Genomic DNA, 16204 nt, shown 5'->3' on the forward strand with positions numbered 1-16204 from the left:
TGTGCCCTTAGAATGCTGCATGTGGATGCTGCCCAGTGAGTTGGATGTGGGAGCCAGGCATCCTAGGAAGAGCTGGGCTGGGGCTTTGTACTGTGGGGCAGGGAGAAGGTCTTTTAAGCAAGAAAGTGAAAGAGATCACAAGGAAGTGAGTATAGACAGAAGTCCAAGGGTTGAGCAAGGGCAGGGAGAGGAGGAGGAAACCACCGCGGTGGCCAAGAAGTGGGTAGGAGGCCATGGAGGTGGGAGGAGAGTCAGGGAGTACAGCATCCCAGAAGGCGCTGAGAAAGGGTGTCTGGAAGGGGGAAGCATCAGGGGAGAGGGGAGGTAAGGCCTGAGAAGGGGCCTACTTTCACCTTTGGGTTAGGATCGCTGTGGTGACCTTGACAAGAGCAGTTTCTGAGGAGGTTGGGGAAGAAAATCTGCCCCAAGTGCCCTCCAGAGGGAGTGGGGTGAGAGAGGGTGTGAGCAAATACAATGGCAGTTCTGGGCGGTGGGTAGGGGGACTGTAGAAATGAGCTAGAGAAACAAAGGATTGGGTTTTGGAGGGGTATAACACCGAATAAAGTGGGGGAATTGACTGTAACTGTATTACTTGCTTAAAAAAACAAAACAAAAATAAAGAATAAACGGGGAGGCGGGGGGACACAATCGCGGGAGAGGTAGCTACAAAAGTGGATACAAGGCCACGCTTGGGGGTCGGGGACAAGAGTCAGGTTCCAGACTCTAAATTTAGCTCAGCACAGGGCCGGACAAACCTGAGCTCCGGGAACCTGACACTGGTCCGGCGCCAGGCCCTCGGGCTGTGCTGGCTGGGCCTCGGGCGGCAACTGGGAGTGGCGCCCAAGTGGGCGTGTGCTTCCACCTGTCCCGGCCCGTTTCCCAAGGCTGACTGGGTCAGGCTGGGGCGGCCTAGACAGGCTCGCGTTAGGGCTGAGAGAAGGGAGAGACGGAGAGAGGGCGCCGCGGGACCCAGGAGGCCGCAGGCCAAGGCGGGATATTGAGGGGCCCAGAACTGGAGCGCAGAGCACTGGCCTGCACTGAGATCCCCTCGCCCTGTGCTACCCGGTCAGCTATCAAAACGCACCCTCCCCTCACGTTTCCCATCCTGGCGCACCCTCAGCTCAAGTCTCTGCCAGCAGGCGTCAGCCCCGCCCTTCTTCTTCCCGTGGGCGCTCGGAGGCCCGCCCCGGCCGCTACGCTGGGAGAGGCGTACCGTAGGGTAGGGTAACCTCTCCCGCGCCGCCCGACTTGGGTGAACTGAGGGTGCGCATGGCGGCGGTGGGGCCGTGGACTGGCCCGGGCGCTGGGGCCGAGGCGCTGGCGCTGGCGGTAGAGCTGCAGGGCGAGGTGACCTGCTCCATCTGCCTGGAGCTCTTCCGGGAGCCGGTGTCCGTCGAGTGCGGCCACAGCTTCTGCCGCGCCTGTATCGAGCGCTGCTGGGAGCGCTCGGGCGCCGGGGCCACCGCCGCGTCCCACATGTTGTCCTGCTCGCTGCCCTGCCCGCAGTGTCGCGAGCCCGCGCGCCCGGGCCAGCTGCGGCCCAACCGGCAGCTGGCCGCGGTGGCCACGCTGCTGCGGCGCTTCAGCCTGACAGCGGGCGCGCAGGGGGAACGCGGGCCTCCGGAGGCGGGGGCGGCCGGGTGCGCGCAGCACCACGAACCGCTCAAGCTCTACTGTCAGGACGATGGACGTGCCATTTGCGTGGTGTGCGACCGCGCCCGCGAGCACCGCGCTCACGCCGTGTTACCCCTGGACGAGGCGGTGCAGGAGGCCAAGGTGAGCGCCGTCCCCACCCCTACGCGTCCCCGGGACCCCCAGTCCCCGTTCTGCGTTCCCGCGCAGGCAGGAAGGCCCAGGTGAGCCCCTGCTTCTTTTCCCTTATCCCATGCTGCGCAGCATTGGCTTCGGGACTGAGCGCGGCTCTCCCTCTGTCACTCCCGACACCACCAATACCACCTTCCCAAACCCCTCGCGTTTCCCTTTGGGCCCCTACTGGGCCGGCGGCGTGATGCCCCACAGATTTGGAGATTTTCTTTCTGTCGGTACCTGGCTTTGAGCGGTTTCTCCGTCACACCCACACATTCGCTACCCCCACTCTTCAGCCCTTTCCCTGGACATAGCTCTGTTCGGTGTTCTCACCTTCTGTGGCCGAGTGGGACGACCTTCCCAAGAGGTCGGGGTAAGGGGGTGGGTGGCTCCAGGGCTGAGTAGAGAGCCAAGAGCCATCTGGGATTCTGGCACCTCCCATTCCTGCCAACTTGCTAGGGTGTGCGCAGACGCCTCTGGCACAGTCCCCAGTCTTTCTTTGCTCTTACCCTGCTCCAGCTCTCCCACCCAGAGGGCTTTCTGATGGTGGTGAGGAGAGCAGAAGAGAGGACTAGGCAGGTTGGGCTGCTGGGGGGCTTGATGTCAGCCTGGATGGTGCACAGATGGTCTCGAGGACGGGAGGCCCTGAGGCCTTTGGAGTCACCCAGCAGCTGTCCTGTACCCTTATGTGCAGCCTGTGCAGGCTGTAGCCATCCCGACGTCCAGAGGTGGCTTCAACCCTGCCGCCTCTTCCTCAATGAACAGGGCCTTCCCTTTCTCCTGGGTGGCTTCAGGAAGGCACAAGTGGGAGTTGCCAGAATCCTCTCCCCACAGTGTCCTCCTTCTCACTCTTCCGCAGGAGCTCCTGGAGTCCAGGCTGAAGGTCTTGAAGAAGGATCTGGAGGACTATGAGGCATTTCGTTCCACCGAAGAGAAGGAGAGCAAGGAGCTCCTGGTGAGCATGGCAACCCCCAGGTTGGCTCCCCTGGATGACAGCAGAGGGCCACCCACCACTCTGGCTAGGTGTGTGTGGCTTTGGAGTGTGTGCCTGGGGAACAGCAGAGGTGGAGTTTAGAAATATAATGAGATGCATATTATATAGGGTGACCGTGTAATTTATTATATAACCAGAGCTTTTGAGAGTGAAAGGGAGGGCTAAAATAATTATTTTAGGACAGCTGGCTTGAAGTGGAACTGTCCAGGTGAATCAGGATGTATAGTCCCCCTAATATTACATAACACCCCAGTTAGGGTCTGTGGAGCATCTTGTAATGGAACACATGAATATTTCTATAGAGAAACATATGAATATTCATACTAAGTGGGAGCCTTCTGTCAGTCTATGGTATATTTTACCACCAAAAGAGTTATGAAAAAAACTTTCATTTTTAGAGTTTTTTCGATTTTGAAATCGAGACTAGGGGAGCGGGGTGGGGGGGATGGGGGAGGGGATGGCAGAGCTGCTCCCCACCCAGCAGAGGGCAGGAGGTTCCGGGACTTGGGTTTTCAGCAGCCGATTGTGCTAGCACCCCCGCTGCCCAGGGCTTGGGGTGGTATTTTGTCTTCCTTGAAGTGGAACAGGAAAGTGAAATGGGGTTCATTTTGGTTAAGGTGGGCAAATGTGGGTCACTGTCATTTTCTATCTCGAAAATTCAGTTCCTAGCTCAAAAACTAGGGGTTAAGAGAATGAAAGGATCCACTAAGGCCTGTTAGGGCAGGGCTCTTAAGTCCTAGAGTTGGAAAATGGAGGGAGAGCAACCTGAGGGTCGCCCCCTCCCCTTAAGGGAAGGAGGTGTGGGGTGAAGGGGAGGACCCTGTGTACAGGTGCCCCAGGGTCCTTTCCTGACCCTGAACTGCACCTGGTACACCTGCATCCCATGCACATCTCAGGCATTCTCTTCTGAACACTCACTTCCCTCCACAAGGAAGGGCTCACCCCTCACCCCTCCAGATCTCCACCCTGCTCTGCTGGAAAAAAAGAGTAAGCATGTGGGGCTTCCCTGGTGGCGCAGTGGTTGAGAGTCTGCCTGCCGATGCAGGGGGCGTGGGTTCGTGCCCCGGTCCGGGAGGATCCCACATGCCGCAGAGCGGCTGGCCCCGTGAGCCATGGCCGCTGAGCCTGCGCGTCCGGAGCCTGTGCTCCGCAACGGAAGAGGCCCGCGTACCGGAAAGAAAAAAAAAAAAAGAGTAAGCATGTGGCTCTTCGGCCATTGCTGTACATCCATGATCCAGAGGGCCTTCTCCAGCTTGGGCAGCGTCATGGTCTCTGACCCCACACCCCATGACATTGCTTAGCACTTTCTACTCTGTCCTACCCCCACCCAGCCAACCCCCCTGTGGCCCACACATCCTTTATGATTACAAAATGCCTGCTTAATGAGACAACCATTGGTGCTATGAGAACAAGGAGAAGGAATATTTTTATTTGAAAATGCTCTTGCCATTTAGAGGAGTAGTTCTCAACTGGTGGCAGTTTTGGGCCCCAGGGGACATTTGGCAATGTCTGGAGATATTTTTGGTTGTCAGCACTGGGGCAGGGGTGCTACTGGTGTTTACCGGTAGAGGCCAGGGTACTGCTTAAACATCCTGCAATGCATAGGACAGCCCTCCACCACAAATAATTATCTTGCCCCAAATGTCAATAGCGCCGAGGTTGGAAACCCCGATTTAGAGTGTTTTGGTGAAAATTGTCCCACTTGTGTTATTTCCTTGGGAGACCGTATGCTATAATTGCAAGAAGCTTGGACTCTGGGGTCAGACTCCCTGGATTAGAATCCTGACTTCCCACTTCCTGGTAATGCACCTCTCTGTCTTGGTCTTCTCATTTGTAAATCAGGATGAGAGTGTACCCACGTCACTGGGTGGTTGTCAGCATTGAGGGAGTTAACGCCTGTAAAGTTCCCTGTGCTGTTGCTGCCTGCTTGCCCAAATCCTGAAGACTGGGGAGCATCGAACTGAACCCAGGTCTCCTAACTTCAGAACCCACTTATAGTCTCCTCTTCCAGCCACCCCCTCCCCACCTAGAATTTTCAGGGAAGAGGAACTTTGACATTTGAGCTTGTCCTGGAGGGATGGAATCCTTCTCACTGGCCGCGAGAGGCCTCACTTGTTATATCATGCAGAGTCCCTCCCAGGTGTTCACGTAAAGACTCAAGAGGGTCAGGAGCGAGAGTCTGTGTCTGAAATCACAGGGGTGAAAATCCTGTGGATAGTGGGCATGGAAAGAATAGGATGGAAAGCTTGCACACAGCATACTCTTACTTAGGTCGTTGTGGGTGTGCTGTTACCTCTGATCACTGGCATTGATTTTCCTTCCTTCTTTCTACTTCCCTGCATTTCCAGGTTTTATATTATGAACTTGTGTTGCTTTTACAGTTGCTAAACAGAAAAGGTGCCCTTTAAAATGAAGTAAAGTGAAGAGTGAAAGTTGGAGGGGTGACCAATGCTAAAGTACAAAATTCAAATGAGTAAAACTTAAAGATCTTATTGGCTTTATTCAGTGGTTCATAAATCAGCCAACATCCCATCTTGCAGAAAGAAAGAAGTTCTGAAGAGCTATACAAGGCGAGAGACTTTACAGGCAGAGGAAGCAGGAACAAGGAAGTTGTACTAGGCAAAAAAGTGGGTTGGCCACAGAGGCTCATGAGTAGAAGAGTTGTTTTGACGGTTAAGAAGGCTTTTCATTGGCCCAACAGCACGGGCTCCCACTCACCAAGAATGACCTAGCAGCTGCTGCTGCCCAGTGTTCAGCCTGGCAGCAGCAGAACCACTGCAGAGGCCTGATACAACATCATCCTTGAAGGAAACCAGTTACTTGGTAGCAGATGGATTGCACTGGACCTCTTCCACCCTGGGAGGGACAGCATTTTATCTTGGCTGGAACTGACAACATTTCTGAGTAAGAGTTGTCTTTTCTGCCTTCAGAGCCCAAGCCAGCACTACCAAGGACTTATAGACTGATTCATCAACATGATTTATGATCCCAAAGTAGTTTGGGTGTCCGATTAGAGAGGGAATTTAAACATAAGAAGTGCTGTGAAGGTAGAAGTATTTTAAATTTATTTCCAATCTTGCAGTTTTGGTATCCTATTAGTACATGTTTTTAATGCTGTGAATGTGCTTCTTTAAATGTGAGACCCGCCATCATCTCTCCATGTAGATACTTGCGTCACCCTTGCAGCCTAACAATGAATTAGGGTACTTTGTTGGCCTGCTTGTCTGACAGCCAGTGACATCAATGATTTACTTTAAGTTTCTATGTCTTAAAATGAGTTTTCAGCAGCAGCCCCCACTCCACCCCCCACTTCCACAAAGCCACACCTTAAAGTTGCCTTATAAATCATATATTAAATCATTGCTGAAAATGTTGAACTAAGCCGAAGTGAGCAAAAGTTATACGGCGTTATGTTTGAGATCTCAGTGTGTGCTATCAAAGATGTTTTCCAACTCTACAATAACTTGAAACCATCGTGTGTTTGGATGCTCTAATTTCAGCAGAATAAAGATCACAAATCTGGTCACACGCACAAAAAAGTGGGTTGGCTATTGCAAAGTTGCTTTCCCTGTAGGGGATGGCAGGGGTTTATCAGGCAGATTACTGAACAGATACTGATCAGGCCGTTCCTTATAGGCTGGTTTAAGATAACATTTGTGGGAGAGCTGAAACTGTCATTAGGTCTCGGTTTGGTGATGTGGGGCTTAACATAAGCGACTCCATTTGGGGCCTGTTGTCTTGCTTTGAACACAAAATAAATGTGTTTGGGGACCTCAGTTTAATCCTTACAGTGATTGCAGGAGGCACTATTTTATCCCTCCCACTTTTCAAATAAGGAAACTGCAGGCCTGGGGGTTTCTGGGGTGAGTCTGAAGTTGCCCTAGGTTGGTGGGAGAGCCCAGGTCTAAAGAGACACATGGGCGCAACTGTGACAGGGAAAGGGAAGGCACGTGTTGAGGCTGCTGCGTGCTCGGAATTGGGACATTTAAACTAGAGCGTGTGCACGGTGGGCATGCACGCGTGAGTCTCTGACCCCTGAGCAGTGAGTGGGATGCACCCCTGCCCTGTGGGATGGCTCAGAGGTTTCTATCCAAATGCTGTGTCTCAGATGCCCACATCCCTTTGCCCTCTTCAACTTCACCTCTCCTGGGACAGAAGCAGATGGCAGCCGAGCGAGAGAAGGTTGGGGCAGAGTTCCAGGCTCTGCGGGCCTTCCTGGTGGAACAGGAGGGTCGGCTCCTGGGCCGCCTGGAGGAGCTGTCCCGGGAGGTGACACAGAAGCAGAATGAGAACCTGGCCCAGCTTGGGGGTGAGATTGCCCAGCTCTCCAAGCTCAGCAGCGAGATCCAGGAGACAACTTGCAAGCCTGATCTTGACTTTCTCCAGGTGAGCCTGGCTTGGCCAGGGTATGAGTCATTTATCCTAAGGCAGGAGGCATGAATTTATCCCTCCCACTTTTCAAATGAGGAAACAAGAATGGCGGCGAGAACAGAACCAGATCCTATGAGTTTAGTAGAATCACACATCTGGAGCCAAAGTGGACTAGAGAGAGGAGCGCTGATTTTCCTGGGGTTAGAGGTCTAAAGGGATGTGATAAAAACTTTCTTGACCATGATCCACAATAATATCTCTTACAATGTATTCTATTATATACGTTGTGACAAAAGTCTCAGAAAATGAATGACACTTACCCGTACTACGTGTGACACACTTCGATGTTTTTTATTCTTATTTCCTTCTAAAATAAATAGTCACAATCCATGAAATAAACTTCACAAGTCACAAATGGATCAAGAATGGTCATTTAAGTGAATTCCCTGGACTCTCTACTTCCACTGCCGGGGGCCTGGGTTCAATCCATGGTCAGGTAACTAAGATACCACAAAGCCATGAGGCCAAAACAAAACAAAACAAAAAAGGTCGTTTAAAAGGCGCTAATCTGAGTGATGTCCAGTTGTTGCATAAGAGCTGTCACTTGTCTTGGGTGATGTTGAAAGCAGAGGCAACATTGGATCCTAGCACTTGGCTCCAGTGATGCTGCTGTAATAAATGGGAGCATCGGGAAACTCTTGCCACCTGGGGCCCATGCAGGAGGTAGGGGGTGATACACCTGCTTATTGCTTATTCCCCTGGAAGGAGGGAAGGGGCCAGTTTTATTTTCTCAAAGGTGAATGCTGATTTGGTTTTCTCTCATTGTTCTTTCCAGGAATTCAAAAACACACTAAGCAGGTGAGTGGACCTAACAATACCTCGGGCCTCTCTAAGCTGGCTCTTCTTTTCCACTTAGCTTCCTGTCTTCATTCCCCACCCCTGACCTCTCACCTCCCGATGCCCTCCCTGCCTTACCTGGGTACCTTCTGAGGCAAACATCTACTGCCTGCCCGTGGGTATTCGGCACGGGGTCAGGCTCTCCTTTTCACCTCTCCCCACCCAGAGGACCTCACCATCCTAATTGTCAAGTAGCCCAGTGGGAGTGGGACAGTGTTAGTGGGCCTTCCTCAGGGTCCTTGTCCTGCAGGTGCAGCAATGTGCCTGCCCCCAAGCCAACCACAGTCTCTTCTGAGATGAAGAATAAAGTCTGGAATGTTTCTCTCAAGACCTTTGTCTTAAAGGGGCTGCTCAAGAAGTTCAGAGGTAGGGACTTGTGTGTGGGCCTGGTGGTGACGGTGTGTTTCTGGTGGTTTGGGGTCCTGAAGATGTGCCTTTCCAAAAGCTGTATGATAAAACAGGAACTAGGGTGTGTCAAGGCCAGACTGGTGCGGGGAGGTGGTGGTGGCTAATTTATTTAGAACCCCCGCCCCTACCCCAGGGCATGAAGCTTCCCCTGGGGACAGATGGAGTAGAGGGGCACTGGGGGCAGAAAGAAGGATGAAGAGGGAGAGCTCAGCTCAGAATGGCTCCAGACAAAAGAGGGGGAAGTGGGAGAGGTAGAACTAGAATACAGCCCCTCCCCACCCCCATGATCGGCCCAGCACTTGCCCATCAACTCTAGGGTATCTGGGGAGTGAGTGAACCCCCAGATATTTAACATTTACAGGGGGGCTGTCAGTGTCAAGAGGTGGTGTCACCGTTGTTGCCAAATAGAAATTTCCCATGGCATTCACACACAACCTGCTTTGTTTCTCCTCTTCAGAGGATCTTCGGGGAGAACTGGAGAAAGAGGAGAAAGGTATGATGGCTGTTTTAACAGTAGGTGCCCGTCATTTGGCCATGCAGAGATCCAGTGACTGTCTCTCGGGGCTCTGTGCATGGGTGGTTCCTTCTGCCCATCCACCTCAGCAACTTTGCCATCGACTGCCCTTTCTTCCTCATCCTCACAAGTCTGATTCCTTCAGGCCACAGTGGGGCCCATAGGCCTATAAGTTGTTCCAGAGCAGGAGTTCCCTGCACCTTGAGATACTCAGATCAGGGAGTGCTTGTCGGTCACCTGGACAAGCCTCTCTTCCCTGTTCCCACTCCCAGAGAGATGGAGACTTCTCCTGGGGACAGGGATTGTGTGCAGGAGTCGGGGGAAGCAGGGGGAGACTGAAGACCGGAAGGGAGGTGGTGATCACTCCTGCAGGGCTCTGGGGTGAGTGGGATCTAACCCCAAGGGGAAGGGAAGTGGGGAGGGGAGGACACATATTCCTGAAGCTGATGTGACTGAGCTAAATCAGATCTTACTCGGGAAGAATCTAAACCAACCGAGTCAGACTATGTCCTCCTCTGCTCAGAACCCTGCGACAGCCCCGCCTCTCTCACTCAGTAAGGGCTGGAGTTCTTGCAGTGGTCTTGAAGGCCCTACGGGATCTGGAGCCTCACTGCACACTCTTCCCCTGGTTCACTCCGTGCAGCCACACACAGTCCTTGCTGCTCCTGGAAGGCACCAAGCACACAGCTGCTTAAGGGCCTTTGCACTGCACCGGCTACGCCAGGGCCTGGAACACCCTTCCCCCAGACAGCTGCAGATCTGACTTCCTATCTCCTTGATGTCTGTGCTCAAATGCACCTTTTCAGTAAGGCCTTCCCTGGCCCCTCTAGTTGAAATTACAGCCTGCTCTCCTGATCCCTCTATCATGTGTTGTCTCTCCTCCTTCTCCTCACAGAAAGGAAGCTTCAGGAGGGCAGGGATACTCCACTGTGGGATTCTCAGGGCCTAGAACAGACCTGGAACATAGTAGCACTTGCAGCAAGTGTGCATATTTTAACTTTTTATTATGGAAAATTTCAAACATACACTAAAGTAGAGAGAAGAGCATGACGAGTATTATGTACTCATCGTACACCTCCATCAATTATTGACTCGTGGCTAGTATTTTTCATAAACACCCCTACCCACTTCTTCCCACTGGATTATTTCGCAGCAAACCACAGATAGCTCTCATTTCCGTAAATATCTCAGTATGTTGTCTCTAAAGAGATAGACTTTAAAAAAAACATAAACACAAAACCATTAAAAAAGCAAACACAAAACCAACATCATAACTAAAAAATTAATGATTCTTTCCAGTATCTAGTGTCCGAAATCCCCCACTTGTCTTTTTTCTTAATTTTATTTTTAATTGAAGTATAATTCATTTGCAGTGTTTTGCCAATCTCTGCTGTACAGCCCCAATTTTCTTTTTTTTTTCTCTTTTGCGCTGCCTTGGGTCTTCATTGCTGCACGCGGGCTTTTCTCTAGGTGTGTGAGCGGGGTCTACCCGATGCGCTGCACGGGCTTCTCATTGTGGTGGCTTCGCGGGCTTCAGAAGTTGTGGCTCGCGGGCTCTAGAGCGCAGGCTCAGTCGTTGTGGCGCAGGGGTTTACTTGCTCCACCTGTGGGGTCTTCCGGACCCAGGGCTGCAAACCTGTGTAGCCTGCAGTGGCAGGCAGAGTCTTAACCACTGTGCCAGTAGGGAAGGCCACCCCACGGTCTTTTAAATTGGATTTGTCAATCTGTTTGAATTGAGATCCAAATCAGGTCCATAAATTGCCTTTCTGTGATTTCAACACCTACTTAATGAGGGGGCGGTGGGAGTGGGGCTATGGGAGCCGTGCAAGGACGCTGCATGGGACGTCTCTCCCTGTCTTCCCTCCTCCCCATACCCCGCAGTGGAGCTGACCTTGGACCCCGACACGGCCAACCCCCGCCTCATCCTCTCTCTGGATCTTAAGAGCGTGCGCCTTGGACAGCGGGCCCAGGACCTGCCCAGCCACCCGCGCCGCTTCGACACCAACATGCGAGTTCTGGCATCCTGCGGTTTCTCCTCCGGGAGGCACCACTGGGAGGTGGAAGTGGGCTCCAAGGACGGCTGGGCCTTCGGCGTGGCACGTGAGAGCGTGCGCCGCAAGGGCCTCACGCCCTTCACCCCCGAAGAGGGCGTCTGGGCGCTGCAGCTCAACAGCGGGCAGTACTGGGCGGTGACCAGCCCTGAAAGGACGCCCCTCAGCTGTGGGCACCTGTCCCGCGTGCGGGTCGCCCTGGACCTGGAGGTGGGGGCCGTGTCGTTCTATGCTGCGGAGGACATGCACCACATCTACACCTTCCGTGTCAACTTCCAAGAGCGCGTGTTCCCCCTTTTCTCTGTCTGCTCCACTGGGACCTACTTGCGAATCTGGCCTTGAGGGGCACTGCTCGGCCTCCCTGAGGGGGTCAGTCGGTCATGGGAAGGCATGTTGCCCTCGGATGGAGCCTCCTGGTCACTCTGAGTATGCCCTCCAGACTCTTGTCCCAGGCTGCCTTAGAGGGGCTTCTGCAGACTACAGCATCAAAGACATGAGAATGGGCTGTTGGGGAAAAGGGCTCTGAGGTCAATTGAGCAGGGGAAGAGATGCTTTGGACCCTCCTGGCATGTCTCCTGCCTGTTGTCCACGTGTGGATTTGGCCTGAGCTGTGAGGAGGTGGAGGTGGATGAGGACAGGAGCCCAGCTCCACCAGAGGTGCTTCCTATCACTGCCCCAACTCAGCAGGGCTTCTGGTTCCGTGGAACAAAACCAAGCTCTGGTCCTTTGCCATCCTCAGTTGCAAGGGGGGCAGGTTCGTGCCAGGCCAATCAGGTTCATGATCCCTTCTGCTCTGCCTTCCTGTCAGCTGCCAGCTCTGCCTTCAGAGACCTGAATCTAGCTGGCCTGATGAAGTTGTCTACTCAGGGAGGATCACTGTACTTCCAGCTCAGTGGAGAGTTTGGGCCGGAACTGGTAGGAGACCCTTGATCTGTACATGAGGGCAAAGCCCAGGGTAACAGCATCTAGGCATAGCTGCCGTCCAGTGTGGCTTAGCCTGATGACAGAGTGTATGTACAACACATCCTTGGCCACAGTGACTGCTCCGTGTACTCAAGTTTGCCTAAACCCTTTTCAAGTGCCAAAGTACAGTCTCCCTTGGGTAAGGAGACCAAAGATTCTGGAATTTTGAAACTCAAGGCGGCACGTATAATTTTCCAGAAGCAACTAACACCAGCATGGAAATGCACAGAGCACAGGCATGCCCCTGACAGACACTTCCTGGAGCTTCTCAATTGTATGCCAACAGCAGAAGACCCTGCTGCCACGGCCTGCTCAGCCTGTACCCTGGAGGGTGTTATTCCCTTGGCTAATGGTTCCCCAGCTTCTGCATGGCTGGGCTTCTGGGAGAGTGGAGGTAGGCTGTTCCCTGCTTAGTGTGCTCTGGGAAAGGGGCATGGGGAGATGGAAATACAGACTGTGAGCTCATTTCTAGGGTGTCTTGGCTCATTCTTAACTCCCCCAGTCTGAATGCAAGAGCACAGTTACGAGCAAAGGTTTCTGCCAGACTAGGTGAGCACGTGTGTTTATCTGTGTGAGGAATGTTTGCATGTGTGTTTATATCTCAGGTGTCAGGAGGAAGAGGAGAGGGCGTTTATGAGCATGCGTATAGGGTTTAGGTGCAAACAGACATAGGTCAGTATGGTCACACCCTATTTTTGATTTGTAGTTGTAAAATATTAGCCACCCCATATTTAGGTGAAAGCCAAAGGTTTCCTTCCCCCACTACCTAGCTGCCCAGCTAGATGAAATCCAGTCTCAGACCTAATTCTGTCCTGCACACATTGTTTATAGATAGACGTGTTGGCATGCAGGGGCAGTGACCATCAAACAGTCTGATCTGCAAGCATCTTGGAGTTTCCATGCTCTGTCCCTGAGATACTTCAAGCACACTTTGCATACAAGGGACGGTAAGAGAGATGTTCTTGTCGGGGCAGGCATGACCCTTTTCTAGAGGCAATCTAGAGATATAGCACTAGGGCAGTCAGAATCCAGTGTCCTGTGGGCTGGGGACAGGACCATTGAAGAGTCCAGCCTATAGCAGCATCCCAGAGGGTGAACCCTGTGTGGTGTTCATACATGGAGAGTAGCTCTAGAACACTGTAGCTAATCAGTGTATTTGAATACCACTGATTTCCACAAGGAAAATCCATTTGTAACATTCACTTATTAATTAAATTGCCTAATGCTATCATCAAGCCTTAATGTTATCCAGGCTTGTATGGCTTTTGGATTGAGTAGCACAATTACCCTTTATATCATCTAACAACTGTGCTGAAGTATTGCAACACATTACAGGTCACAGAAGGTAGGGTGACTAGGTTCAGGTCTGGGCACTGCAGGGGTGGCTGTGTTTATATTTTCAGCTTTTGTGTTTGTGAATGTGATTGTGTGTCTATCAGAGTTTGCAGAATAACAATGTAGATATATACATATTCGAAGAGATGTAACAACAGTTACATAACAATTACACGTGGACAGTACGACAGATGTTCTCTCTTGGTCACTAGGGTGGTGCAGTGACTTAGGATGTCACAAGGCTGGTGTGAGAGTATGCCTGTGTGTGTGCATTTTCCTCTCCCATCCTTTGACCATCATAAGATCTCTGAGATGTCTGGGCCTCTGAGAACAATGACTGGCCTAACTTGGGTTCCTTCTGACTCCATCCATTCATTGGTCCTAGATCCTTGTGAGCTGCAACCCCACATCCTTGAAACCAGACCCTCACACCACTCCTCAGCATCCAGACAAGAGGGCACCTAGGGACCTTCCTCTGGCCTGGCCACCCAGTGACCTAAGTCATCTGGCCTTGCAGGGACCAAAGGGTGGGTTGGGCCATCAGACCAAGTTCCACCAACTACAGCCACAGTTTCTGACCATTTCTGGGCTAGGGCTCCTGTCCCTCACCTGGGCTCTCAATCTCTTCCCTTTGTCCCGTGGGTGCTTTGGGGGGCCCCGATGGAACCAGCTCCCCCAAAATTCAAGACGGGCCCCTAAGGATTTCCTTTTCCTAATTTGCCTTAAGTTGCGGTAGGGGCTAGGGACCTCCTGTCCCGTTCCAGTCCTTCACACATCGACCTTTTGATTTTCCCACCTTTCTCTACCAATCTTTCCCTCCTGATCACCAACCCAGACCAGACCTGGATTCCTCTCAGGACAGGCATACTGACACCCTTTCTGTAGCCCTCCTCTCAGAGCCCCGACCTCGGACCCCTACTGTCATAGGACCTCTATCCTCAACAAGTTTTCGCCCCAGACCCCAAAGCCGGGCGGAAGACCCCGGGCCCTCCTCGTATTCAGCCCATTGGTGGCCCCGCCCCCTCCCGCAGCGCGCCCCGCCCTCACCAGATCTCTCACAGCTTCCGCTCCCCAGCGGGCGCAACTCTCTTCCTCTAGCCTCTGGGCTCTCTCCCAGGATTTGCAGCTCGGCCCGCGACACTGACACTGACACTGACGCCGCAGCTGAGGGGGCGGCAGCCGGACGGGGCGCTCACTGGCCGAGGGACGTGGGCCCCGCCTGTCGTCTGTTAACTCCTGCATGTTGGTGTTTGCGGCTGCGCGGTGACCAGAGCGGTGTCAAGTACTCGTGCGCAAAGAGGCGACTCGCAGTTGGCTCCATAGCTCAGGGGTTAGAGCACTGGTCTTGTAAACCAGGGGTCGCGAGTTCAAATCTCGCTGGGGCCTACTCTGATATTTTTCCATCCCTCTCTTCTGAAGAGCTGAAAATGCACACCCCAACACGAATTTCCGCCATTATGTGTTTTTGCCTCTCAAGTGCCTCTTAAATGCTTGCCACCCTTCGGTCCCTCCCTCCCGTCTACTCTCGCGAAGATCCAGACCCACTGCGTCCCTGGCTTTGAGATCACAGGTTCTGCTGGCCCCGCGCGCCTTCTCCCCCCGCGACCCCTCTCTCGCTTCCTTATGCGCGCCCTCTCCGCGAGTTCACGGCGGGTCTTTCCGTTCCCCTCCTGTCGCTCCACTCGGCCAGGGGCTTGCCCTGGTCTCTAATTCTTTCTGCGTTGCTTGGGGGCTCACCTGTGAAAGCCCTCCCGCCCCCGCCCCCTGGGAATCTACTATTTTAGTCGAGAGTGGAGCGATGTTTAAGACCCCGCGTAGCTTGCCATTGGTCCCCGCAGGGGCTTCTTTAATGAGGTGGCCTTCCAGTAGGGCAGTCACATAGGGGTTGAAGAATCCCGGGAGTCCGGGACGCGCAAGTGGCTCAGCGTGCCCGTGTGGGGCGAGTCCCTTCGGGTCTTTATGGAAAGCCTGCCTCGTTGGATGGGAGCTGGTTTGTGTGAGGAAGGGAAGTGTGTGCCTCCTCTGCCACCCCCCCCGACCCACCTCATTCACCCCTCCTGGGCGTCTACCCAGGTTCCCGCGAGCGGTTTTCTCTCTTCTGGTGAGAAGGAGACCCGGGTTCTGTTATCGAACGCTGATCCAAGCTAGACCTCACGTGGGATGGCGACTCGCTCAGGGCTTTTCTGAGGGTCCTCATCCGCTGGAGAGAGGGCTCCAGCGGTCTCGGATGATGCGGCGGGGCCTAGTCAGGGCTCTGCTTCTGCCAAGGCCCCCCGGATGGGTCATGCCCGCGAAGGCCACGGCGGGCGGGCGGGCACCCGAGACCTCCAGCGGGCCTGGTTCTGCCCATTGGGCAGGGGCCCCATGTTCACTGAGGATTTAGGGTCATTTTGTACACTTGACTTCCGTTAACAGAAAAAATAAGTCAGAAGGTCAGCATGTATTACTGTTTTTTGTTTGTTAAAAGGAAAACTAAATAGTTGTTTTAAAAAAAGACTGGAAGCGAATGTGACAAAGTTACACTTTTTAGGTCCAGGTGTCACGAGTGTGGACATTTGTTTGCACTTCTCTTTATATAATTCCACAGAGAATAGAAGCGAATGCTTGCAACACGGAGGCGGTAGTGACTGGGAGGCCAAGGACGCACAGCCGCCGGAAGCAAAGGAGAGCCCACCTAACGCTGAGTGCGCACGGGAAGAGGGGAAGCCCACAGCAGGTGGGGATGGAGTGCGTTAGCCTCGTGGTCTCCAGGGAAGAGGCCGAGAGGAGGAGCGGCAGCGAGTAGAGAGGTCAGGTCAGAGGGCTGAGCAAGATCTCGGAGAGTGGCAATGGAAAAAATAGCACTTTTCCCCCCTCGGAGTAGTT

At 53.3% G+C, this 16204-nt stretch overlaps 1 protein-coding gene, 1 non-coding gene and 1 pseudogene across 5 annotated transcripts; 2 read left to right on the forward strand and 1 right to left on the reverse strand.

Moving 5' to 3' along the window:
* The first annotated feature begins 956 nt into the window (after positions 1–956).
* Positions 957–12469, forward strand: TRIM7 (tripartite motif containing 7). 4 transcript variants are annotated; one of them, XM_024767340.1, is made up of 7 exons: positions 970–1776; positions 2666–2761; positions 6956–7186; positions 8007–8029; positions 8319–8434; positions 8934–8969; positions 10872–12469. In XM_024767340.1, exons 1-7 carry the CDS (start codon positions 1270–1272, stop codon positions 11381–11383), a joined length of 1521 nt encoding a protein of 506 aa, XP_024623108.1. In that variant the 5' UTR covers positions 970–1269; the 3' UTR covers positions 11384–12469. The 4 variants fall into 4 exon arrangements, 3 of the variants coding, with proteins under 3 accessions (XP_024623108.1, XP_024623109.1, XP_024623110.1); XM_024767341.1 differs by lacking the exons at positions 970–1776; positions 2666–2761 and adding an exon at positions 3974–5704 and having other exon boundaries at positions 6909–7186; XM_024767342.1 differs by lacking the exons at positions 970–1776; positions 2666–2761 and adding an exon at positions 3974–5704.
* A 2183-nt stretch (positions 12470–14652) lies between these two features.
* TRNAT-UGU (transfer RNA threonine (anticodon UGU)) lies at positions 14653–14725 on the forward strand. Its single transcript has one exon. It is a non-coding gene; the product is annotated as a tRNA-Thr (tRNA).
* Positions 14726–15532: 807 nt separating this feature from the next.
* Positions 15533–16204, reverse strand: part of LOC112414790 (EP300-interacting inhibitor of differentiation 1-like) — a 5176-nt pseudogene continuing 4504 nt past the window's right edge.

The sequence above is a fragment of the Neophocaena asiaeorientalis genome, unplaced genomic scaffold, assembly GCF_003031525.2.
Source record: "Neophocaena asiaeorientalis asiaeorientalis breed wild unplaced genomic scaffold, Neophocaena_asiaeorientalis_V1.1 scaffold87, whole genome shotgun sequence".
Taxonomy (NCBI): domain Eukaryota; kingdom Metazoa; phylum Chordata; class Mammalia; order Artiodactyla; family Phocoenidae; genus Neophocaena; species Neophocaena asiaeorientalis.

Excerpts from the sequence above, each read along its gene's own strand:
- TRIM7 (XM_024767340.1), top strand. The coding sequence starts at position 1,270 with ATGGCGGCGGTGGGGCCGTGGACTGGCCCGGGCGCTGGGGCCGAGGCG. Across the intron at positions 7,187-8,006 it reads CTGATCTTGACTTTCTCCAG|GAATTCAAAAACACACTAAG; the intron begins GTGAGCCTGGCT and ends TGTTCTTTCCAG. Across the intron at positions 8,435-8,933 it reads GCTGCTCAAGAAGTTCAGAG|AGGATCTTCGGGGAGAACTG; the intron begins GTAGGGACTTGT and ends TCTCCTCTTCAG.